This window comes from Drosophila yakuba, chromosome 3R (assembly GCF_016746365.2).
Source record: "Drosophila yakuba strain Tai18E2 chromosome 3R, Prin_Dyak_Tai18E2_2.1, whole genome shotgun sequence".
NCBI classification, from domain to species: Eukaryota; Metazoa; Arthropoda; class Insecta; order Diptera; family Drosophilidae; genus Drosophila; species Drosophila yakuba.
The window spans coordinates 3,666,710-3,691,655 of record NC_052530.2 but is presented as its reverse complement, the minus strand read 5'-3'; the positions used below and the strand labels follow the sequence as shown (position 1 = coordinate 3,691,655).

General features: G+C 43.1%; 5 protein-coding genes and 1 non-coding gene across 8 annotated transcripts; 3 read left to right on the top strand and 3 right to left on the bottom strand.

Moving 5' to 3' along the window:
• The first annotated feature begins 635 nt into the window (after positions 1-635).
• Positions 636-2,551, top strand: LOC6535402 (odorant receptor 83a). The gene is made up of 4 exons (XM_002096015.4): positions 636-1,300; positions 1,357-1,556; positions 1,642-2,182; positions 2,254-2,551. The coding sequence occupies exons 1-4, from the start codon at positions 740-742 to the stop codon at positions 2,311-2,313; spliced, it is 1,362 nt and encodes a 453-aa protein (XP_002096051.1). The 5' UTR covers positions 636-739; the 3' UTR covers positions 2,314-2,551.
• A 505-nt stretch (positions 2,552-3,056) lies between these two features.
• On the bottom strand, positions 3,057-5,969 carry LOC6535401 (ubiquitin domain-containing protein 1). Its single transcript, XM_002096014.4, has 5 exons — positions 5,803-5,969; positions 5,533-5,675; positions 5,228-5,477; positions 4,171-4,411; positions 3,057-3,917 (listed from the first exon to the last, which is right to left on the bottom strand). Exons 2-5 carry the CDS (start codon positions 5,615-5,617, stop codon positions 3,744-3,746), a joined length of 750 nt encoding a protein of 249 aa, XP_002096050.1. The 5' UTR covers positions 5,618-5,675; positions 5,803-5,969; the 3' UTR covers positions 3,057-3,743.
• Positions 5,970-6,925: 956 nt separating this feature from the next.
• On the top strand, positions 6,926-23,444 carry LOC6535398 (chitin synthase chs-2). Of its 3 annotated transcripts, XM_039376340.1 has the most exons (12): positions 6,926-7,017; positions 15,342-15,535; positions 16,009-16,252; positions 16,351-17,580; positions 17,641-17,911; positions 17,966-19,896; positions 20,700-20,876; positions 21,767-21,967; positions 22,087-22,452; positions 22,517-22,618; positions 22,728-22,914; positions 22,973-23,444. In XM_039376340.1, the coding sequence occupies exons 2-11, from the start codon at positions 15,393-15,395 to the stop codon at positions 22,905-22,907; spliced, it is 4,845 nt and encodes a 1,614-aa protein (XP_039232274.1). In that variant the 5' UTR covers positions 6,926-7,017; positions 15,342-15,392; the 3' UTR covers positions 22,908-22,914; positions 22,973-23,444. The 3 variants fall into 3 exon arrangements, with proteins under 3 accessions (XP_039232274.1, XP_002096048.2, XP_015047134.1); XM_002096012.4 differs by lacking the exon at positions 20,700-20,876 and adding an exon at positions 20,971-21,147 and having other exon boundaries at positions 22,728-23,444; XM_015191648.3 differs by having other exon boundaries at positions 22,728-23,444.
• On the bottom strand, positions 12,146-12,218 carry Trnar-ucg. The gene has a single exon. It is a non-coding gene; the product is annotated as a tRNA-Arg (tRNA).
• LOC6535399 lies at positions 12,847-13,867 on the top strand. The gene has a single exon (XM_002096013.4). It carries the CDS (start codon positions 13,024-13,026, stop codon positions 13,831-13,833), a length of 810 nt encoding a protein of 269 aa, XP_002096049.2. The 5' UTR covers positions 12,847-13,023; the 3' UTR covers positions 13,834-13,867.
• A 102-nt stretch (positions 23,445-23,546) lies between the features above and the next one.
• Positions 23,547-24,722, bottom strand: LOC6535397 (neuroendocrine protein 7B2). The gene is made up of 2 exons (XM_002096011.3): positions 24,560-24,722; positions 23,547-24,500 (listed from the first exon to the last, which is right to left on the bottom strand). Exons 1-2 carry the CDS (start codon positions 24,576-24,578, stop codon positions 23,710-23,712), a joined length of 810 nt encoding a protein of 269 aa, XP_002096047.1. The 5' UTR covers positions 24,579-24,722; the 3' UTR covers positions 23,547-23,709.
• Positions 24,723-24,946: the final 224 nt, after the last annotated feature.

Genomic DNA, 24,946 nt, shown 5'->3' with positions numbered 1-24,946 from the left:
GGAGTCTGTATACTTAATCTCAACTTTCTAGCTTTTGTAGTTTTTGAGATCTCGACGTTCATACGGACAGACAGACGGACGGACAGACGGACATGGCCAGATCGACTCGGCTATTGATCCTGATCAAGAATATATATACTTTATATGGTCGGAAACGCTTCCTTCTGCCTTTTACATACTTTTCAACGAATCTAGTATACCCTTTTACTCTACGAGTAACGGGTATAAACAGTGCCATACTTACATCACATTTCGTTTGGCCAACTGAGTAAACTTCTCTTGGCAAAAATCCACTATTTGGTACTAAGCAATTCGGTTGATACTCATTCATGTTTTGTTAGTGAAAAGTAATGGAAAATCTTATTACAACTAGGTACTTTCATTTCTATGTTTATATAGTTTACATGTAAAATAAAGGTCAGTATATCTGGTCAAATATTGGGCACTAAATAAATATTTTGAAGCATGGCCTTGGCCCTTTAAAATATTAATAATTCCTTTAAAATGTATCTATTTAAACCAAAGTTTTTCAAACCAAGCTTATCATTTAGCTTATCACTTATTCATATGAACATTAAGAATGAACATTAATTCTTTGGTGTTGGCTGCAACTTGTAATTTAAAGTTTATTTAGCTGGGAAAACATATTTGAAAAGTTCATAGAAATTCAGGCATGAAGCAACAAACCTATAAAAGGGTTAGACAAAAGCCCTGGATTTAAATTCTAAGTTTGGTCATAATGAAGAGCACATCCAAGGAAGAAAGGATTAAAGCCGACTCCAAGCGTCGCGACCTGTTCGTATTTGTAAGGCAAACCATGTGTGTAGCGGCCATGTATCCTTTCGGATATTATGTGAAGGGCTCTGGAGTCCTGGCAGATCTGGTCCGAGTCTGTGACTTGGCCTACGAACTCCTCAACTACTTCGTATCGGTGCATATAGCTGGCCTGTACATCTGCACCATCTACATCAACTACGGACAGGGCGACTTGGACTTCTTCGTAAACTGTTTGATACAAACTATTATTTATTTGTGGACCATAGCGATGAAGCTTTATTTTCGAAGGTTCAGACCTGCATTACTGAATGAAATTTTGTCCAACATTAATGATAAGTACGAGCCACGTTCCGCTGTAGGATTCAGTTTCGTCACAATGGGGGGGTCTTATCGGATATCCAGGCTATGGATAAAAACCTATGTGTACTGTTGCTACATCGGCACCATTTTTTGGCTGGCTCTTCCCATTGCTTACAGGGATGGGAGCCTTCCTCTCGCCTGCTGGTATCCCTTTGACTACACGGTGAGTTTATGATATGCATATAAACAAGAAATACTGAGTTAAGGGGCCATCTCCAGCAACCTATTGTCTATGAGCTAGTGTTCCTTCTTCAGGCGATGGGACAGATCCAAGTGGCCGCATCGTTCGCCTCCTCCAGTGGTCTGCATATGGTATTTTGTGTCCTGATATCTGGGCAATACGATGTCCTCTTTTGCAGTCTCAAGAATGTATTGGCCAGCAGCTATGTACTAATGGGAGCCAATATGACGGAACTGAAGTAATTTTATTGAGTATATGATGATAAAGACTTTATTACTATATATTAGAATTCGTTAAATTACTAAAATCTGTCATGCTTGCAGTCAATTGCAGGCTGAGCAATCTGCAGCTGATGCCGAGCTAGGTCAATATACGTACTCTATGGAAGAGGAGACCCCTCTGCGAGAACTTCTAGAAGTGGGAAGCTCAATGGACTTCTCCTCAGCATTCGGGCTGTCTTTTGTACGGTGCATTCAGCACCACAGATACATAGTGGCGGCCCTGAAAAAAATTGAGCGTTTCTACAGTCCCATCTGGTTTGTGAAGATTGGTGAAGTCACTTTCCTCATGTGTCTGGTGGCATTCGTCTCTACGAAGAGCACGTCGGCCAATTCTTTAATGCGGATGGTCTCTTTGGGACAGTACCTACTCCTAGTTCTCTACGAGCTCTTTATCATCTGCTATTTCGCGGACATCGTTTTCCAGAACAGTCAACGGTGTGGTGAAGCCCTGTGGAGAAGTCCATGGCAGCGACATTTGAAGGAGGTTCGCAGCGATTACATATTTTTTATGTTGAATTCCCGCAGGCAGTTCCAACTAACTGCCGGAAAAATAACCAATCTAAACGTGGATCGGTTCAGAGGGGTCGGTATCCTTACATAGAGTTTAATTACAACTAAACTAAAAATATGTTTATTTTCTTTATTTTATTTAAGACTATCACTACTGCCTTCTCGTTTCTCACCTTGCTGCAAAAAATGGATTCACGAGAATAAAAAACTTGTTTTCCATGATTATGAAATAATGATGCATTTGAATGAAGTCATTCAAAACGATTTAACGATCTATGTATTCAATTGTTTGTTATTTGCCCCCATCAAGATTTATTTCAACTTTGGCATTACACGTTCGAGCAGTGTGTTACAGTAATAGTTTAAATAGTGGACGTCTTCATAGCATCGACATTTTAAAAGTACGCTATTATTTAAATAACGCCTTTATAATGCAAAAGAACAAAATTATTGAATCGGAATACATAATAGATGGCTAATTTAATATAACAATTTAAAATTAAATATATAAAAGTCATGAAAAAAGAAAGCTTCTAAAAGAAAACACCTTAGCCTTAACTTTTCCATTGCTCGTATTATTATAATTATTAATGTGGAACACACATTTTATATACCGCTGGAGTAAATGCTGTATGCTGTATGCGCACTTAAAACGGTCATTTGACGATCCTCATTTATTTAAAAAATTATACAAGTAATTTGTGTGCTTTAGAGATAAATTATTGACCCTAAACGCAAATTAAATCATATACATTAATAAGGTACTTGGGTTAACTCTCCAACTCCCTACCCCGCATTAACTACACACGATGTGTTTCCTTCATTCTTGTTAACTACATTTGAGCAAATTATTTGGTTAACAATCTGTGTGCTCTTTGTGTTTTCTCACAATTATGATCATTCTCAGTGTTGTGCTTGGCATTTTGTACAGTATCAAAAATGCTTTGTTGCATGCTTTCTATTGCGGCCAAATACTACAATTCTCGTTTATTTTTACATTACATATACATCGGGCAAATGCTCAAACACTTGCTTACAATTAGTTAATAGAGGCCTTCTATGTTGGTTTTTATAAAATTGTACACATTTTTAGTTTTCAATAGACAAGTGGCCAAGATCATAGTTACTGTTCTCTATATAGTTCCTTTCATATACAGTTGACAGTATATGGTTTGTGAACTGAATAAATCAGTTTTTTTATAATGTAATTACCATCAAAAAAATATATTTAAGTTTATGATTTATGTATCTCATTCTGATTTCCCTTTCTCAGCGACTTAGTTTCCATCTTTTGTTTTACAATTTATATATAGACATATTAAACAAAGCGTAACAAGGCGAGCAGCCACAACAAAAGCAACAGCAACAAGGCAGACAGGGCAACAATTTGCAATTGTTGCTTGTTTCGATAAATGCTATGAGTATGCGGTTGCTGTTGTGCCTGTTGATGCTGTTGTTTTCTGTACATTTCCCGTATGGTTTCTTGAGCCATGAACTGAGTATATGAAAATCCCCCTCCTCAAGATAACGTTGCCCGCTTTGGCCAAAAGTTGCTGCTGCTGCAGATCCTGCGGCTGCTGCCGTGGCTCCTTGCAGATGCTGTTGCTGTAGACTAGTGTGCGTAGACTGCGCCGCTAGCTGGCGTGCGATGTACTTGTGCTATTGTCGTGGTTGTAGTGCTCCGTGTTGACAATCACCTGCACCACATATCCCTGGTGTATACTGCACTCGTCGATTGGCACCTTGTCGCCCAGCAGCTTGCCGCTGTAGAACCATCGCTGACAGCAGGCGTTGACAGCCTCGGCGGCCTGAAAAGTTTGAGTTTAAGTAAAGGTTAGAACTTCAATCATTTTAAGCGGTTAACTAAATATGTATTAATAATGCTGCTTTTTAATACACAGTAACAACGATTTAAAAAAATTATATTTTTATCGTGCCAGATTATGTACACTTCTAAAGTTAAATTTAAAAAAAATTCTTTCGTTGTTACCGCTTCGATTTTTTTGTTACATTTACAGAACATTTAGTGATATTCAATAAGTGGTTGACTGCTGGACTCACCTGAAGCTTTTTCTTGCACTGCCCTACGGTGTCCTTAGAGTAAACCGGTAGTTTAACATCAGTCATGGTGGATGATATGCGCAGCTTCAAAAAGATGTCGGTGCCACCATCCACGGGCTCAGAGTATTCGGCAGGCGAGTCGCGCCCATTCTCCTCCTTTACAATATTTATGGGATATGACAGACAGTAAATGGGCACTTTGTACTGGGTGCCCAGCTCATCGTAGCATTCTGTAAGGTAGCTGTGGAAAAGCACAACAGTGATCAGTAACCGGGCGGCCCTACTATCATTATCTTATCGTAAACCCCCATCTAGCCCAAAAATGATTCACTCAATATGGCCTAATGCTAATGATTTAATGCCAAGTGGGCCAAGTCGGATAAGGGCGTAGATAATAGCGGAATTACGTAGGGAGCTCCCTTCAAGGACACTGATGCATGCCATGCCGAAAGTGGTGGAAAGGTCAGCGCTGCATTTAAATAAATGTGGTCAACAGTCCGAGGCGAGTGTCGGAATGTCAGTCAAAAATCGATGTATAATAAACACGTTAGCGCGAAGAAGTTCAGTAGAAAAGTGAAGGGGGTGCAAATACTCTAGGCAGGAACGTGGAAAAAACGTGGATTTGGTAACGAAAGCAGGCTAAATAAATAATTTCCGGCAAAACCGTTCTGTTAATAAAACAATGTAACATCCATTTTGATATACATGTATATAACATTCATTTGAATAGTGCGTACTTCGTATTTCAGTTAAGTTTCTTATTTTCCTGGCTCATCACTTATTTACGATACCCCTGTGGTGTCCAGCAAAGGACACTTGCAAATCGCTGTCATGCATTAATGGAGTTATGGCATGGTAAAATCACTGTATATATTATTGATTTTCTGGTCGATGGTAATTAGCATTAGAAACTTTTCACTTTTGTAGTACAAATTGTTAGTAAGATAACGTTAGTAAGAGTTTCTCAGACTATAATTTACTACATGATGTTAAGTTTTCTTGCCAAGAAAAGATACATATAGTTGTCCAGTGGTCAGATTTGTTAAGAGCAACTCACCCATTCGGGACCGATACGTTAGCCCCGTCCAGAATGGCCTGGGCCATCTGGAAGTCAAGTCCCTCGGCTGCGGTAGTGGCCGCCCGCAGCGCATCCCAGATCTCCTTTCGACCGTCGAAGGCCGGCGCGGTATCCCAGAATTCATCCCGTTTGGACCGCAGCTGTCCCTCGGTCAGTGGCACGTCAGATCGCCACCGGATGGTCTCGTGGCAGAGCGGTCGGTTCTTGCGGGCCGCACCCATGGCAATGCCTGAATTGACGCTATTATATAGAAGGTGTCAACGCATATATCGAAGGCCACTCACCTGCGCTGGTGGGACGCGAGATGCTCGCCGAGGAGACGCTCATCGTCTCGTTGTCGGGGTTCATGCGACACACACAGGCGCCCATTGTCACGCTTAGCGACACTGCACTGTACTCCAATCCACTCCGCTCCGGTAAAAAGGATCTACGGATATACGACATATATACATGACACATAGTGTACATGCACTCATCAGAGGGACATGTTCGTACGCCAGTTCCGGAAGGTAAGAATCTGGGATTCTCGGAACCTGACAATATCCGATACTCACCGATACTCCGTCCCGCACAGCCGCCTTGTTCGTCTGCTCGTCTATACTATGTGCGCCTTATTTTGGGACTCAGTTATCGGTCGATCGGCTGTTTATTATTATTATTGTTGCCTAAAGTGCCCTCTGCTTTTTATTTTATGCACACGAGCAGTGTGACCGCAGCCAAAACGACAAAATACCTTGGACCGCCGGCCAATGGCACTAAAATACTTCACCGGATATAATAAGTTTTTAGTATTTGGCCTCATTTGGAATATAGATATTTTCGATGGAACCGGGAAAAACATCTTATATTGTTATATCGATATAGTTCCGCTTTAATGGCATTTAAAATTTTTCATTTGAATCTTAATAATTTTTTTATTAATAAAAAATACAATGGTTGGGGTCTAGTATTTCAAATAGTATTTTTTCAATAATTGTGTTATTCGATCAATCGATGTTTTGGAGTTTTAAAAAAGTTGCATTTAATCGTATTATAAATCATGACATGAATTTTTTAAATATATGTTAAAAAATTGGCCTTGAAAATGAAATACAAGACATCAGAAGAATATGTTCTCCTAACCAAAAGCAAGTCGTTTTAGCCAATTATCACAGTTTTAAAGTCCTCCGATGTTGCGCATGCTTTAAACGGTATATGCAATTCAGTGCAATCGTTAAGTGCTTCCAACTGCAGCGCTCTCTCTAAGCTTTTAAGATCATTGCTCTCTTTGATTGCAATATTAGATGAGCTTTAATATAAAACGCCTGCAGAAAGCGACCAAGATGTAAACAAAACAAGACGACCTCGAACAAAGTTGTCACAAAAACCAAAAAAAAAAATGGCATGCAAACTAAATCCAGCACACATGCAGTGTGGGATGGAGTGGGAAACTGCCGAAAAAGGTGGTGAACATTCGAGAGCAATTTAGATAAAGTAGATAAACTTTCTCTTCTTTTAACAACAAAGAATATGGAATAGCAAATGCGCAATTATTTCGAGGACATGCTACCGAAACTGGAGAAAACAGGCGGCGGTAGTGACAGAACAAGAATAACAAGCTTAAGCGCTCATAAAAAATTCACTTCCAGCGGCACCGCGGCGACTGCGACTCCGCCAGCGGACGCTTCCAGTGGCTAAAACGAAAGACTTCATTTCAGTTTGGCAAAGACAACGAACCCGAATAGAGCTGCGCGGACGACGGCAAAAAAGAGAGAGAGTCTTACAAAACGGTACGTGCGCGCATGCGTGTTTCTGTGTGTGTCCAAATGCGAGTGTGTGTGTGTTTGGGCCAAAAGTTTAGTGCAGCAACAGCAACAATTACCAACCCACGGACAAAGAGAAAAAGTTAATGAAAAGAAATCAAATACGAAATGAAGTTTTAAATCAGTGAGCCACGCAGGCGATTCCGCTACCAGAAAAGGAAGAGAAAGGAAGTTGGCCAAGTCCCTAATCCGCGTGTAACAAATGCGTCCGCTTGGAATTTGACTTTTCTTATAGCCAACAAATCGTAGATACCTTCGCCTGGCCAAGTGGCTTACTCTCGCTATCTACGGAAGACAATTCCCATTTGGTTGGCTTTTTCATTGTGCCAGTTCATCGCCGTCAGCCGATCGCAAGAAAACAACGGTATAATTCTCATACCAGAAAAATACAGACATATCTGTATGTGAAAGTTATGGATCTCTTTCTATTCCACTGCCAGCCTTTCGCTTTTCATTTTTTTCTTCTGCGGCTGCTCTTGCTGCTAACGGGTTTTGTTAGCAACACTTTTGCTTTTTACTGTCTGCATCCAATCTGGCTACTTAGCATTTCGGAGCTGGAAACAATTTGCGTTGTTTGCGGATCACACAACCCGTTCACCGAAATAAAGTCACACACCCAAAATCCAGCAACTTGTTCAATAAATTATGATTAAATTAGTCAGCAGAGGAGAATCAGCGTTAAGATTTCTTTGCAGCTCAGTTGTTTTCGAAGGCTTTCACATGGAATTACCAGCGGAAAAGGTCACCTGACGACGGTTTTCACCTGGCTCAGCTCATTACCTACGAGTACGTCCGCTCATCCGCTTGGCATTTCCAGCGAGATGCGCGCTCAGTCTGCAAGATTCTGTCCTCAAAAGTCGAGGTCTCTTCTCTCGATTCTTCTCCCACTTCTTGCTCATTTAAATTTCGCTCACATTTTTGATTGGCGCGCCGAATAAGGCCTCTGCAAATAGTCAATGTTAATTTGTTTCTCCATATAGCAGGTAACTGTTGCTTGGAGTTATTAATCGAAGAGTTTAATCGCCAGTTTAAGAATAAATTTCAAATTCAATGCTAACGTGGTTTATTCAAATTTAAAACAAGTCCAAAATATTTAAAAATCTTTTTTGGCATTACTTGTACATATCCAACTTCAGATTTAAAATCCAATGCATAAAATGTGCCCAAAAAAAGTGTGTCATTGAACATGACAACTCATCGGTCAATGGATAATTCTTCCAAAACCAAAAATAAACCCATCAATGGGCGCTCAAATTAAAGCCCAAACAAAAGACAAATCATTCACCGGTCTGAAAAGAAACCAAAAAAACCCAAAAATAAAGTGCCAGTCCGATTCAACTCAGTCATTACGTAAAATCCAAATATTAAGCACTACTGTGACTCATTTCACATAATCAAAATATGTACCTGAATTTAATCTATATTGCAAGAGTGTATTACAGTAGAACAGTTAACAGTCAAACAGGATACCAAAAGGTGTATGAACTGAAAATTAAATAAAATGAGCTGGAATGTGATGATTTAATTTATCTTATAAAAAAATATAGAATGTTTGATAAAAAATATTAAAAACTTCACATTTTAAATAATTTCCAATGTTTCATCTTTTTAGTAAAGGTTAGGAAAATATTTTGTTTTTAAGTTTTTGTAAAAGGTTTTTTAAAAGAAGTATTTTAAAGATTCAGTCCAGACACTCTAACTCACCACCTATTATCGGTGTATGTTAATTTCAAATTGTTAGGCAAGAAAATGTGATAACTAAAACTTTGCTTAAAGCAGAGTGTAAGCTCTTTTGATAGCTTCATAAGCGATCTTTCGAGCTGGGTGCTATGCGCGGCTCCAAGATGGATTGTCTGGTATCCGTAGCCATGAATCATCCGGGTCGATAGCAGCTGGTATTCCTGCAATCGGATTGCAGGTAACCTTCAAGCAATTATGGCTCTCCGTTGTGGCAAGCAGAAATCAATGGCTTAAGGAATCAATAGCCAATCCCAGCAAGCTAACCACTACGCTTCGAACCCACACCCATGGATGTCCCTCCCCGGATCTCCACTCCAAAACTTGTCCCGACTTGGCCATGTCACCAATTCACTCGCCGTTCGTTCCGGCTTGGTTCGCCTGCAATTTTTCTCATAATGCCTGCTTTTTCAGTCATATTGGCGCATATTTCTTGGCCGTACCTCGCTGGCTTTCCTGTTGTCCGCCGAAAACTGGTTGTCCGGCAATCGGCGATCGGCAAGAGTAGTAGGCAGCTGGTTGGCGGGGCCGCCGTTTTAACTAGATGGCTTAAGTGTAGCAATCAGTTTGTGCGCCACTCCAAGCAGCAACAACTCGAGTTTGTATCTGAACCACTTCGGTATCTGAGCCCCGGTATCGCATAGACTTGGTTCGCTTATTACTATAACATTTTTACAAGTTTCTGACTTTCACTTTTTTCGGTGTGTCTGGCTGGCAATCCGCGCAGAGCAAGTTTTAATTGTTTGCCTTCCTTGGCTTCTGATTATGCTGGACAGCAAAACCAAAATATTCGGACGGATACTTACCTTTATGGGTGCACAGAAAAATCAGTTTATGCAATATATTGTTTACATACCTTTAAATCAAAGGGGAAGATTATTATACCCGTTACTCGTAGAGTAAAAGGGTATACTAGATTCGTTGAAAAGTATGTAACAGGCAGAAGGAAGCGTTTCCGACCATATAAAGTATATATATTCTTGATCAGGATCAGTAGCCGAGTCGATCTGGCCATGTCCGTCTGTCCGTCCGTCTGTCCGTCTGTCCGTCCGTATGAACGTCGAGATCTCAGGAACTACAAAAGCTAGAAAGTTGAGATTAAGTATACAGACTCCAGGGACATAGACGCAGCGCAAGTTTGTCGATTCAGGTTGCCACGCCCACTCTAACGCCCACAAACCGCCCAAAACTGCCACGCCCACATTTTTGAAAAATGTTTTAATATTTTTTCATTTTTGCATTGGTCTTGTAAATTTCTATCGATTTGCAAAAAAAACTTTTTGCCACGCCCACTCTAACGCCCACAAACCGCCGAAAGCTGCCACGCCCACACTTTTGAAAAATGTTTTGATATTTTTTCATTTTTGTATTAGTCTTGTAAATTTCTATCTATTTGCCAAAAAACTTTTGGCCACGCCCACTCTAACGCCCACAAACCGCCAAAAACTGTCCTTCGCACTTACACTAGCTGAGTAACGGGTATCAGATAGTCGGGGAACTCGACTATAGCGTTCTCTCTTGTTTTTCAGTTGCGGAGCTTGGGACAGTTCCTTCCAGACAATTCTGTTTTGCTTTATGGATACAAGCATAACCTTATAGAAAAGTCCTTACTTTATACAATGTTTAAGTCTTAAAGTCCAAGCTTTTTAGACATAACAAAATCTAAGTAAAAATTTTGTTGTTGAATTTGAAATCTTGGAATTTTCTTTATCAGTGTATTTCAGCATTACCCGTTTGAATGTATTCTTCCGCAGCTAGCGCCTTTGATATTTGGTCTAATAGGCATTCACTTCGCTAATAGGCATTCACTTCGCTATTAAATCGCCCAACGCCTGCAGCTGTGTCCCATTGTCTACTTCGACGGGAAAGACCTACAGTTGGCCCGCTCCGGATTTCTGTCATGTCCGACCGGTTGGCTATCGATGATCTGTGGCAGCCAACGAGAATATACACGAATGTGTAATTTTCTTCGTCTCTGAAACTCAATAATCCTTTTGCGCTCAGTCTCTGGCCCTGTGCGTTGATTCAACGCGTGGACTTGAATTCCTAATGGAATTAGTAATTGTTGTTTTTTTTACTTGGGTCATATTTGGTATGGTGAGCACGTTTCGTGTGTGGGTAAAAGTACTCTAATGTTGAGGTTTGTTAGGGTCAACTAGGTTCATGTTTTTCGGCGACTTACATGCTTTTTTAAATTTAAGCTATGCTCTTTTTGACTAACGAGCTCTTTAGAAACCTTCAATCATGAAATAAGGCTGGGTTGTTTTTGGTTATTATAACCGTTACTCGTAGAGTAAAAGGGTATACTAGATTCGTTGAAAAGTATGTAACAGGCAGAAGGAAGCGTTTCCGATCATATAAAGTATATATATCAGGACCAATAGCCGAGTCGATATGACCTTGTCCGTCTGTCTGTCCGTCCGTATGAACGCTGTGATTTCAGAAACTACCAAAGCTAGAAAGTTGAGATTAAGCATACAGGCTCCAGAGACATAGACGCAACGCAAGTTTGTCGATTCATGTTGCCACGCCCACTCTAACGCCCACAAACCGCCCAAAGCTGCTACGCCCACACTTTTGAAAAATGTTTTGATATTTTTTATTTTTGTATTAGTCTTGTAAATTTCTATCGATTTGCCAAAAAACTTTCTGCCACGCCCACTATAACGCCTACAAACCGCCAAAAACTGTGTTTAAGACTCTCCTTCTCCCTTCCACTAGCTGAGTAACGGGTATCAGATAGTCGGGGAACTCGACTATAGCGTTCTCTCTTGTTTTAATTTGCTTTTCTCGAATAAAACATATTGGTATTAAGTTTTCAGAACGCAAAAAACACACTGTCAAACAAAATAATTGTTAGATTATTGGTACGATCTTTTATCCAATCCACAATATGTTAAAACATATGTATATATATTTATAGATACGAATATATCTAAGCTGTTACGTTTAAATAACATTTAAGCTACCGTGTTATTCAGCTTCAACCAATTAACTTAGCTTACAGATTGAATGACACGTTTTTGAGGTAATTGACAAGTTCAACTGTCTCAAAGAATTGACAAGTTCAACTGTCTCAAAGAATCATTTCTAGTGGATATTTGATATTTGGAAGAATAGGGGAAGACGAGATTTCTTTTGGATATTCATTGAAAGTTGTGGTCCAATTGTTTTTTTCTGAATTGTCCGATGGTTGCTTAATTGCCTTTTTTTCAAAAGTCAAAGTCCAAAGAAACTGGTTTTTATTGTATTTCAAAATACACAAGATGATTTTTGAGTACTTAAACAATGTAAAAGTAGTAGCTAAAAAAGTTAGAACGGTCCACTTATTGCAAAAAATGCACTTAGCAGTTATAATCGACCGTGACAGGACTCGAACCTGCAATCTTCGGATTCGAAGTCCGACGCCTTATCCTTTAGGCCACACGGTCCGGCTGACACTAAACGTTTGTCCCTGCCTAATAAAGCACAAAATGAGCACTACGAGGATATACTCCACCTCCGAGGATGTGTCAGTAAAAACCACCCTTGCCGGCATAAGCTTAAATTGTGCGTTCCTTTTTTTGCGTGGGAGTGGAAGGTCCCTGTCCTTTGGGGTAGTTCATCCTATGACGCCATGGTCGCGTTGTGCGCAGAATCCTCCACAACGGAACAGATGCAGTCCACAGCATCCCAACTCGGTGCAAGCACTTCAGCTGGTTGAGATTTGGAAAATAACATTACTAAATATCAAAATCAATCCATTTTCAAGTTGTTCTCAATCCATTTCCATGTTGTCATCAATCTATTTCCAAGTTGTCCTCTTATGTTTTTTAATATCAATTTAGAACCACTATCTTTCTACAATTTGGTCTTAATTGGTTTCACTGCCTTGCAAACATACTAGCGATAATTGTCCATTGGGTTTTATATAAAATTTCATTTTTAAGTATGCTACCTCCTTATTGTTTACTTTTATAAGCCTTAACTACCACCAGCAGTAGGTTAAACACAATGTTACGATTACAATACATAGCTCCCTCATAAAAATAGAAATCACAGAGGATATCTTTGCGTTAGTCTTCTTCTTGGTTTCTGCCCCTTAACTTTCAACTTTGTAAAATTTGTCAAGTCAACTGTACAGATTCCGTGTAGCATTGCAATGCAATAAGAGGATCCAAATTCCCTGTCTTGTTCTTATAAGTCCGTAAGATTATTATACAAACCGCCAATTCCGTCACTCTGTTCAATAAAGCCATGGTTGGGGTTACTGTGAAGAGGACACAAGCAGTAGGACCCACTTTCGAGGTCACCCAGCTGAGCTGCTTCAAACTGTCCACCAATCGGGGCGTTCAGTTGCCGCCGCTGATGATGAAGGGTCAGATCCGTCCGGATCAGGTAGAGAACGCCACATTCAGGGTAGTCCTGGCCGATCGTCATCCCCTCGGCCATCAACAATTTAACGCGCAGATAAGGCGGCTGGTCAAGTGCTTCATGTCGGAGGTGGAGATCACTAAGCGGCTACGGAAGGTAACCTCGAAGCGCCCCGCTAATCCGGGTGAGTTGAAGCTCATCCGGCACCTGGAGGCCCTGCGTCGGAACTACGAGACGGAGCGATCCGCCTTGGTGGTGAAGCTCAGTCTGGACAGCCGTTTCAATCTGTGTGTACCTTATGCTGCGCACCTTGGGGACGCCCAGCCAAGCAAGTCCAAAACATCACGAAAGAGCAATCCTCTCGAGACTCCTTCAAAGGACAACAAAGCTATACAAAAATCCACGAGTCGCAAGAACGAGCATGACATACGAACAAGGCAGCGACAAAGTGGAGGATCCCTGCCCAAAGTGTGCAAACATGTCGTAACGCCTGGAAATCTGAACCCGCGACTCATGGAGAAGCTCTACAAGTTGCAGGAAACCTTTATATCGTACTTTGAACGTCCCCAAGTTAAAGAATATTTTCCGACCAATCAAAATTTATTGGGGTGTGTCAACAACGATCTATCGGCTCAAGTGTCGCCGAGTTCTTCTGACGTATTTTACGATTTTCCAGATATAGTTATTTTTTAGACATGAAATAATATACTGCCTTTTCGGATTACAAGTTATTTATTTCCATCGATATGCCAAGATCATTTGGCCCCTCCACTGCCTGACTTCAGAGACATAGACAGGTGCGCTCTGTCTGTTTGTTGACCCATGTTGCCACCCAATCTAACGCCAAAAACTACCACACCAACACTTTTGGAAAATGTTGCCAAAAAGTTGTGTGCCACGTCCACTCTAACGCCCAAAGCGAAAAAATTTGTTGCCTTTTTTTCCTAATATTATTAGTTTTATAATTGCCAAAACCCTTTTTTTTCATTTAATTCTTTTTGTCCCTCTTTCTATCAATATGCCAAAAAAATTAAAAATTTCTTGTTCGCACTCCCCAGCTGAGTAACGGGTATCTGATAGTCGGGGAACTCGACTATATCGTTCTCTCTTGATATACCTTTTACTCGTAGAATTGAAAATTCGTTGAAAAGTATGTAACAGGCAGAAGGAAGCGTCTCGACCATATAAAGAATATATATATTCTTGATCAGGATCAATAGCGGAGTCGATCTGGCCATGTCCGTCTGTACGTCCGTCTGTCCGTCCGTATGAACGCTGAGATCCCAGGAACTACAAAAGCTAGAAAGTTGAGATTAAGCATGCAGACTCCAGACACATAGACGCAGAGCAAGTTTGTCGATTGATGGTGCCACGCCCATGTTATTTGATATTTTTTTTATTTTTGTATTAGTATTGTAAATTTCAATAGATTTCCCAAAAAACTTTTTGCCACGCCCTCTCTAACGCCCACAAACCGCCAGAAACGTCTGCGATTTGCCTCTAACCATAAATATTGCGATCGGACGAGAATCTGGTACAAGGCCTTCATTGGCAGAACAATACGAGAAGTGCTGCAAACTGCGACGGCAATTTAAAGTAATCGTACATAATTACCATAAAAGACCCAGGCAAGATCAGTCTCAGTTCCATGCAACATGTGGAACAAGTGAGGCGAATCCGAGACTCGGGTGTAGTAAGCTACTTGCGAAGCTCCAGCCATTTCCTAAATAACTTCACGCCGAAAGTTACAAAAGTGAAAGTGAAAAGATGATGAGAAAAATCCAGAAGCGCACGAAGCCATGTAAACATGTAAATTTAATCGCCTAGATGCACAAGCCATGAGTCACTAAATCAGTTTACACTAAAAAGAAATATATAACTGATCCATTTTTAAATTAACGCTATCCGGCTTGTAATATTTCAGAATCCATACATTTCTTGCAAATACATAAAGCAAGTCACATCGAAACAATCGTATTTAGGAAATGCGTTCATGTAACAGAGGCGTTCAAGGTCCCAAGAGGGACTTGAATACATAAACCTAAACCGGTCTAGTGACGGAGTCAAAGGACGCCTGTCCTTGAGAGCCTAGTTCCATGGCCATAAATTGCTTGTCCATTAAATCTTGCTTATCGAACATCCGCAGCCTGGAGTCAATTATAGTTAATCTTACCTCTCTTCTCTCCCCCGAATCTTTGCAGCCGAACTTTGGCCACCCAATCCAAGATTGGGACTAGCACCAACCGTGGGAGATGTCTGCGATGCGGCATCGCCCGATGGCCCCTCCGGGCCAAGGATCCGGAACGGGAGCCGCCGGAGAGCACGGCGACAGCGATGACAACAACTTTACCGACGACGAGAGCTCGCCCCTCACACATGACATCTATGGCGGCAGGTAGGTTTCTACTCCGGTCTTCGACCAGGTATTTCGGGACAAAAGTGTCTTCCAAGTGTATTGTGGTGGCCAACTACCGCGAACGACAACCAAAACGAGAGCGTATCAGCAAAAAAGCTGTAATTAAACGAGCTCCGACCGCCATTGCTTCACAATCACTTTCGGAGCGGTTCGATTAGGGCGGAGTCGGGTTTATAAAGTGCCGGAAGTCGAGACCATCTAGTCGAGTGAGCAATGCCAATGTTACTTAAGTGCAAACGACTTACACTGCCATACACTTACTCTTTTATTTGAATAACATTAATTATTTATTTATACTTTTTTATTTTTTAGTGTCACTTTAAGCAACTTGTTATAGAATATATCGTTTTGTAGGAGACACATTCTAGATCATATGCTACATAATAACTGTATGCCCGCTGTTTCTACAAATCCCTCCGGCACAATTTAATTCACCCTCATTCAACTTTCAGCCAACGAACCATACAAGAGACGAAGGGTTGGGATGTTTTCCGGGATCCGCCGATCAAGATTGAGACCGGGTCGACGGCAAACCAAGAGTGCTTAGAATTAACCGTAAAGATCTTAAAGATCTTCGCCTATGTGATTACGTTTATCATAGTTTTAACCGGTGGCGTCATCGCCAAGGGCACAATGCTCTTCATGACCTCGCAGGTGCGCAAGGATAAGAAGATGGAGTACTGCAACAAAGACTTGGTAAGATGATTAAACCTATCTTTCGAAAATACACCCAAACATCAAGAACATTATGAACCTCATACAATTTTGACCGACCTTTTTGTGTTTTCCATAAGGGTCGGGACAAAAGCTTTGTGGTGCGGCTGCCAGAAGAGGAGCGAGTGGCCTGGATCTGGGCGCTGCTGATAGCCTACGCCCTTCCCGAGATCGGAGCCCTGATCCGATCCGTCCGCATCTGCTTCTTCAAGACCTTTAAGGTGCCGAAGACAGGGCACTTCCTGTTCGTCTGGCTGATGGAGAGTTTAAGTGCCGTGGGCATGGCACTGCTGATGTTCGTGGTTCTGCCCCAGATCGACGCTATCCAAGGCGCCATGCTGACCAATTGCCTGTGCGTGGTGCCGGGCATCTTCGGCCTCCTGTCTCGCACCTCCAAGGAGGGCAAGCGGTTTGTGAAGGTGATCATCGACCTGGCGGCGGTGACCGCCCAGGTTACTGGTCTGGTGATCTGGCCGCTACTGGAGAACCGCCGGGAGCTGTGGGTCATCCCAGTGGCCTGTGTCATGATCTCGTGCGGCTGGTGGGAGAATTACGTATCGCCACAGTCCCCACTCGGCCTGGTTCGTGCTCTGGGTCGCATAAAGGAGGAGATGAAGTACACTCGCTACTTCTGCCACATATTTCTTTCCATTTGGAAGATCCTACTTTTCTTCACCGTCACACTGTGTATCTACTGGGCGGAAGGCGAGGAACCCGGCAATCTGTTTGCCATGTACGGGGACGCTTTTGGACCTCACAAGATCATAGTCTACGAACTGCCAGCGGGACTGGGCGGTGTGCTTCCAGATACCCTGGAATCGGCCAACATTGACACTGTGGATGTGGATGCCGCCTACAATACAGTGGTGTATGTTCTGCTTCTACAGATTTTCGGCGCCTACTTGTGCTACATCTTCGGAAAGTTCGCCTGCAAGATCCTTATCCAGGGATTCAGCTACGCGTTTCCCGTCAGTCTAACTGTTCCGCTCTCTGTCACATTCCTGATCGCAGCCTGTGGAATACGAATCGACGATCCCTGCTTCTTCCATGACACCATTCCAGACTACCTGTTTTTTACGAGCCCCTCAAACTTCCGTTTCAACAACTTTGTCACCGAGCAAATGGCGTGGGCCTGGATCCTTTGGCTCCTGAGTCAGACCTGGATAGCACTGCACATCTGGACACCAAAGTGCGAGCGCCTGGCCACCACCGAAAAGCTGTTTGTCCAACCCATGTACTCCTCTCTGCTGATCGATCAGTCGATGGCCCTCAACCGAAGGCGCGATGACCAGGCAGATGTGAAAACAGAGGTAACTTTTCTACAGAGAATCTCGTTTAATCCAAAAAAATACCTAATTCCTCTTTTACAGGATCTTTCAGAGATCGAAAAGGAAAAAGGCGATGAGTACTACGAGACTATTTCTGTGCACACTGATCGTTCTTCGGCACCCAACAAGCCATCGATTAAGTCCTCCGATAACATCACAAGAATCTACTCCTGCGCGACTATGTGGCATGAGACGAAAGACGAGATGATAGAGTTCTTGAAGAGCATCATGCGAATGGACGAGGACCAGTGTGCTCGTCGTGTGGCTCAAAAGTATCTGAGGGTTCTCGATCCGGATTACTACGAATTTGAGAGTGAGTAAGATTGCTAATTCAGTTAGAGATTCAACAACCACAACTACGTTGCAGCCCACATCTTCTTCGATGACGCCTTCGAAATCTCCGATCACAGCGACGACGATATCCAATGCAATCGCTTCGTCAAGCTTTTAATAGCCACCATGGACGAGGCTGCCTCCGAGATCCATCAGACCACGATCAGACTGCGTCCGCCAAAGAAGTATCCGACTCCCTACGGAGGCCGCCTGGTGTGGACCCTTCCGGGAAAGACCAAGTTCATTACGCACTTAAAGGACAAGGACCGCATTCGTCACAGAAAGCGTTGGTCTCAGGTGATGTACATGTACTACCTGCTAGGACATCGCCTCATGGAGCTGCCCATTTCGGTGGATCGCAAGGATGCGATTGCGGAAAACACTTACCTCCTGACCCTGGACGGAGACATTGACTTCAAGCCGAATGCGGTGACTCTTTTGGTGGATCTAATGAAGAAGAACAAGAACCTAGGTGCCGCCTGTGGTCGCATTCATCCGGTGGGATCTGGACCCATGGTTTGGTACCAGCTCTTCGAGTACGCAATAGGTCATTGGCTACAAAAGGCCACGGAGCACATGATTGGCTGCGTGCTCTGTTCACCTGGATGCTTTTCCCTGTTCAGGGGCAAGGCCCTCATGGATGACAATGTAATGAAGAAATACACTACGCGGTCGGATGAGGCTCGTCACTATGTGCAGTACGATCAGGGCGAAGATCGATGGTTGTGCACATTGCTCCTCCAGAGGGGATACCGAGTGGAGTATTCGGCTGCCAGTGATGCGTACACCCACTGTCCTGAGGGATTTAATGAGTTCTACAACCAGCGGCGCAGATGGGTGCCCTCGACCATTGCTAACATCATGGATCTGTTGGCGGATGCGAAGCGCACGATCAAGATCAATGATAACATTTCCCTGCTGTACATCTTCTACCAGATGATGTTGATGGGGGGCACTATCCTGGGACCCGGAACCATTTTCCTTATGTTGGTGGGTGCCTTCGTCGCAGCCTTCCGCATCGATAACTGGACCTCCTTTCACTACAACATCGTGCCTATCCTGGCTTTCATGGTCATCTGCTTCACCTGTAAATCGAATATCCAGTTGTTCGTGGCCCAAGTCCTTTCGACGGCATATGCCTTGATCATGATGGCGGTGATTGTGGGTACGGCCTTGCAGTTGGGAGAGGATGGAATAGGCTCCCCTTCGGCCATTTTCCTGATATCCATGGTGGGCTCATTCTTCATAGCCGCATGTTTGCATCCACAAGAGTTCTGGTGCATTACATGCGGCCTAATCTATTTGCTATCCATTCCGTCCATGTACCTGCTGCTCATTTTGTACTCGATCATCAACCTGAACGTCGTCTCCTGGGGAACCCGCGAAGTGGTTGCCAAGAAAACCAAGAAAGAACTCGAGGCGGAGAAGAAGGCCGCCGAGGAGGCTAAGAAGAGAGTGAAGCAGAAGAGCATGCTGAGCTTTCTTCAGAGTGGAATCGGGGATAATGGCGACGAGGAGGGCTCCGTGGAGTTCTCCCTGGCTGGGCTCTTTCGCTGCATATTCTGCACCCACGGAAAAACCTCCGATGAGAAACAGCAGCTGACTTCCATCGCGGAATCGCTGGACACGATCAAAAATCGAATGGACACCATCGAGAGTGCTGTGGATCCCCATGGTCACCATGCCTCCAGACATGGAAGGAGGAGAACCACATCCAGTGGCTCCAAGGATCACCACTTGCTGACCTCGGTGGCGGAGAAGTCAGGAGATGAATCGGACGAGTCAGACTCAGACACTTCGGCGGAACCAAAGCAGGAGCGAGATTTTCTTACCAACCCCTACTGGATCGAGGATCCAGATGTGCGTAAGGGCGAGGTGGACTTCCTTTCCAGCACCGAAATCCAGTTCTGGAAGGATCTCATCGACCAGTATCTCTACCCTATCGACAACGATCCCGTGGAACAGGTAAGATACCCCTACATCTTATTAATTTTAAACTAAACATTCTTTGTTGTTATGTAATATGTATGTATGTAATATGTAATCTTATATTTTAAGCTGTGGTCAGTTTCCTACGTCGTTCAGTAACGTCATAGATAGCACATATATCCCGTTACTCGTAGAGTAAAAGGGTATACTAGGCTCGTTGAAAAGTATGTAACAGGCAGAAGGAAGCGTTTGCGACCATTTAAAGTGTATATATTCTTGATCAGGATAAATAGCCTAGTCCATCTGGCCGTGTCCCTCTGTACGTCCGTCTGTCTGTATGAACGTCGAGATCTCTGGAGCTGTAAAAGCTAGAGAGTTGAGATTAAGCACTATTGGCGCCGTAGATTTAGAGACCATAAACAACTTGAGTAAATACGACTTGAATTTGCAAAACAAAGGCTAGATATTTTATTGCAAATTAAGAGAAATGAATTAATGTTTTAAAAGCAGTTAGGAAGTTCATCGAATAAGATAAGTAGATATTTACTTTTAGAGAGGATGGGTCTATTTCTGCATAATAAAGGTCCTTGAACGATATTAAATAATACATATATAAAGATATGTATAGGTAGCCATACAGGAATTCGAATAGAGTATTTTTATATATTATTTATATAATATAACATAAGTATATTTATAGAGTATGAAGAGTATTTCAACTTCGGCCCGCCGAAGCCAGCCTCGTTGTTCGCTGTGAGTATTTTCTCCGGAAAAGCCATCATTTTAAGAGAACCAAACATATCTTAACCCCATCGCCGGATCGGATAACGCTCTTGTAGGCCCGCATAGCTAAGGATCTGAAGGAGCTGCGCGACTCGTCAGTGTTCGCGTTCTTTATGATCAACGCGCTGTTCGTGCTGATCGTGTTCCTGCTGCAGCTGAACAAGGACAACATTCACGTAAAGTGGCCATTTGGAGTGCGGACGAACATCACCTACGACGAGTCCACCCAGGAGGTAATTGCTGGTTTCAAGCCAAACTAACACAACTATTTTGGTCTTTTTCTTTCTTTGGCACCACGATATGAATATGAACTGAAACGAAACGAAGGCCCGCATTGCCTCTGACCTGATTGAGCTGCGAAACAAGTCGGTCTTTGCTTTTTTCATGGCCAACGCATTGTTCGTGCTGATTGTCTTCTTGTTGCAACTAAACAAGGACAAGCTACACATTATTTGGCCGTTGGGCGTCAAAACCAACATTACCTATATCGAAGAGACATCTGAGGTTTATAAACAAGCTTTATTTGATGTTATACCACAACTACCACAACTGTCAGTGTCAGTGTTTGTCTTATCCTAAAACCTCCGGTGGGGTCCTCTAACTTCCTACCTGTCCTCTGTTTCACTCTAAATGTTTGATACCCTTCCCGTCCAACATGTCGCATCACCAATGATGTTCTATGTTCGCGGTACTCCCGTTTATTTTGTTAGCCCCATTCTAATGGTTCAGGCTGTATCATACAAATACATCATGTAAAAACAACAGAACAACATCTTGGAATTTTCGCGGGTCTAATAGTTAGCCCTAAAATGAAAACACGGTAAACTGTAAGCCACATACATAAGTCCCCTTCTGAGTAATCACTGTTCTGTACACTGTTTCGGCAAGCATGTTCATTGTTCCTCCGACATCAATATGTTCAATAAATATATAAATATAAACCAGCCCGACATATAACATACCTCCCAAATGGTATCACACCTAAACCTCAACATGCCACAATCACCGACAACTGGTATCAAGATCAGCCATTATCAAAGCCCAAACCAACCAAATCGTTCAGTGTCACTAACCCAAACCCAAGTCCTCCAGAGCCACACTAATCGTATTACTTATCCTATAGGTGCACATCTCAAAGGAGTACCTTCAGCTAGAGCCCATTGGACTGGTATTCGTGTTCTTCTTTGCTCTTATTTTGATAATTCAGTTTACGGCCATGCTGTTCCATCGATTTGGAACCATTTCGCACATCTTGGCCTCAACTGAACTTAACTTCTGCAAGAAGAAGTCCGAGGATCTAACACAGGATCAACTAATAGATAAAGTAGGTAGCTTGCAATTGACAAAGCCTTATGCATTAGAAATAATACGAATAATAAACAAATTATATAATATGATATATACATTTAAAAAAATACATGTATTCAATGTTCTATTATTTAGCATGCTGTGGAGATCGTCAAAAACTTGCAGAGGCTACAGGGAATCGATGGGGACTACGACAATGACTCCGGTTCCGGGCCAGACCGCATAGCCAGACGGAAGACCATTCAAAATCTGGAGAAGGCGCGACAGCCGCGTCGCCAAATCGGCACCCTGGATGTGGCTTTCAAAAAGCGCTTCCTGAAACTCACTGCCGACGCGGAGAACAATCCAGCCACGCCCATTCTCACCCGCCGCCTGACAATGCGGGCGGAGACTATCCGGGCACTGGAAGTGCGCAAGAATTCGGTGATGGCCGAAAGGCGGAAGTCCGCGATGCAAACTCTGGGAGCGAAGAACGAGTACGGGATTACGACTGGGGCGCCGGTGAGATTACAAAAGCGTTTGGAGAAATTTGAGAAAAATTGATATAAATTCCTAATGTATATAGACTAACAACAATGGAGCTCTGCCGAATCAGCGAAGCGCCCGAGTTTCAAATGCGGGAATCAGCATCAAGGATGTATTTAATGTAAACGGCGGCGCAGCAGAGGTAAAAGCCAATTTATATAAAAATCTATTCATGAAATGATCATAACTCCTAATATTTATTTTTTGTGATTATCGTATTCCAAATTTAACGAGTCCGCTTACTCTTGCAGCAAATTTACGGCTCGAATGGGGGCGGCACGATCAACCAGGGTTATGAGCACGTGATTGACGAGGACGGCGACGGCAACTCCCTGCGGTTGACCACCAGGAACCCCCATCCCCACCCGCATCACCAGGTCTCCTGGAGCCAGAATACCAATGGCGGCGGCAACGGCACAGGCCACCTATAAAATACCCGTACATCCTAGACGTAGTGCTAAGTTAGACCTTGTTAACGAATTCCGCCTCTTTTTAGAAACTGCCTACTCTTAAGACTAAGCCAATACATAGAGTTGTAGTCAGAAGGGATTGTGTTGTAAAGTATACATAGGGACGCGAGAGAGATCCAAGATATACTGGGGTTCAGGAGGCATCCTGGCGACACAACGAACATAATAATTAGCTAATCACACTGCCAGTAACGATGTATGCGTGTGCGTGGGTAATCGCCCATTGTGGCAGCAACATTCATACGATGTACTATAACTATCATTTCTTAGGTTATGTTTAAGTCAATTCCCGCGTGTATCCTTAGGGACACGCGGCCAGTGCATGCTGACTCAAAATACTCAAAGTGGAGCTAATTCGCAGCTGAGTGCAGCAGAGAGTTAATGATCTATTTATGCACTCGACTTATCGAGAATAGTTATTTTTAAATAAATGATGATTGATGATTTGATGAAATGTGAATATTTTGATACAATAAATAAATAGAAATAGATACAGAAGACATTGTGTCAATAAGTTCAATATTTATCAAAGACGGGTTCTTTCGGGCCACCAATCTTAGGCTACGAATATGCAAAAGATAAGCTAAATCCGAAGGCAAATTCGGTAATAATAACTTTATTTGCGGGGAACGGGTAGAAACATTACTAGACTTCGCTTGCGGGACAACATTAATAACCTGCTATGATAGGTAATAGTATTAGACACCCATATGGAAAACAATGTAGGTATGGTCGTGTATGCTCAAAGAATCATCGAGCCAGCTTAGTGGAATAGAAGGTTGCCCTTTTTGGCGGCTATGGGCAAGCGATCGCCCTGGAGAAACGGGTTCATAACCGCGTCATCCAGACGAGGATCGGGCATCACTGGGTACCCGCCCTTCTTAACCAGGCTGTTCACGTTGTTCAGGCTGTTCTCCTGGCCCATCTGCAGGATGTACTGCTCCACGGCGGAGTTCAGGTCACCCTTCTCGGAGCCGGTATCGGCACTATCTTGTTCCGAGCAGTCGAACATATGTTCGTTATCGCAGGTGCAGTCCTGTGCAGCCTGGAACTCCCGGCTGAAGATGGCCGTGTTTTCGAAGTCCACGATGCAGCTGCCACCTTGGGTCTCCATGTCATAGCCCTCGGGGCAAGGGTTTGGAGGGTTGCAGTATGCAGGCAGACCGGCGTCATTCTTCGCTATGGTAGGATACCTATTGGGACCCTCTCCCATTCCGCCGGAGATGAACTGGTGACCCCACAGGGAGCTGTGCTGCAGGAACTCGTGGTCCCTCAACGAAGGATGGGAGGCTGCTCCCGATCCCGATTGCAAGATGCAGTCGCTTCCCCCATCACACAGCCTCGCGTATTCCGATCGGGAGACCAGGTCCACATTGTCCTTGGAGCCAGCAGCTGCCTCGTTGCCAACATCGTAGTAGCCTACCTGCATGTCGTTGTCCATGCGATTGAGCAGATCCGTCAGCAGGGCATCGGCCAAAATATCCTTGGAGCCATAGGACTGAACCTGGTAGCCACTTAAGGCGACCACAAGCATCGCAACCATCATGTACACATCTTGAAAAACATAGACTGTCCACCTGATCCTCCCATAAATATTATTTTAATAGACTTACTTTGCGAACAGAACAACATATTGCCCGATTTCAACCGTACACGTAGGTGTTTTGTAAGATATTGATTTTTCGGCGGCAGATGCTCCGATTCCGTGTGTATACCAATGTGACGTAGGACTCTGTGGTTCGTGCGGCAGCTACCAGTTGAATTCGCGGTATATACAGAAACCCAATCGAAGACCTCTATATAAGGCAGCTTCAGCTGAAAGGACGCATGCGCCGTATTCGAAAGCTCTTTTAAGTTGGACCGGTTCTTTAGAGGCCGAGAATTAGATTAGCGCCAAGCTGCTGGAGTTGAGTTTTTCTGACCTCTTTGAACAATATTAGTCCAAAATGCTGAAACAAAATAAAGAAAATTTAATCGCTAAGGGAAATATTATTTTTTTA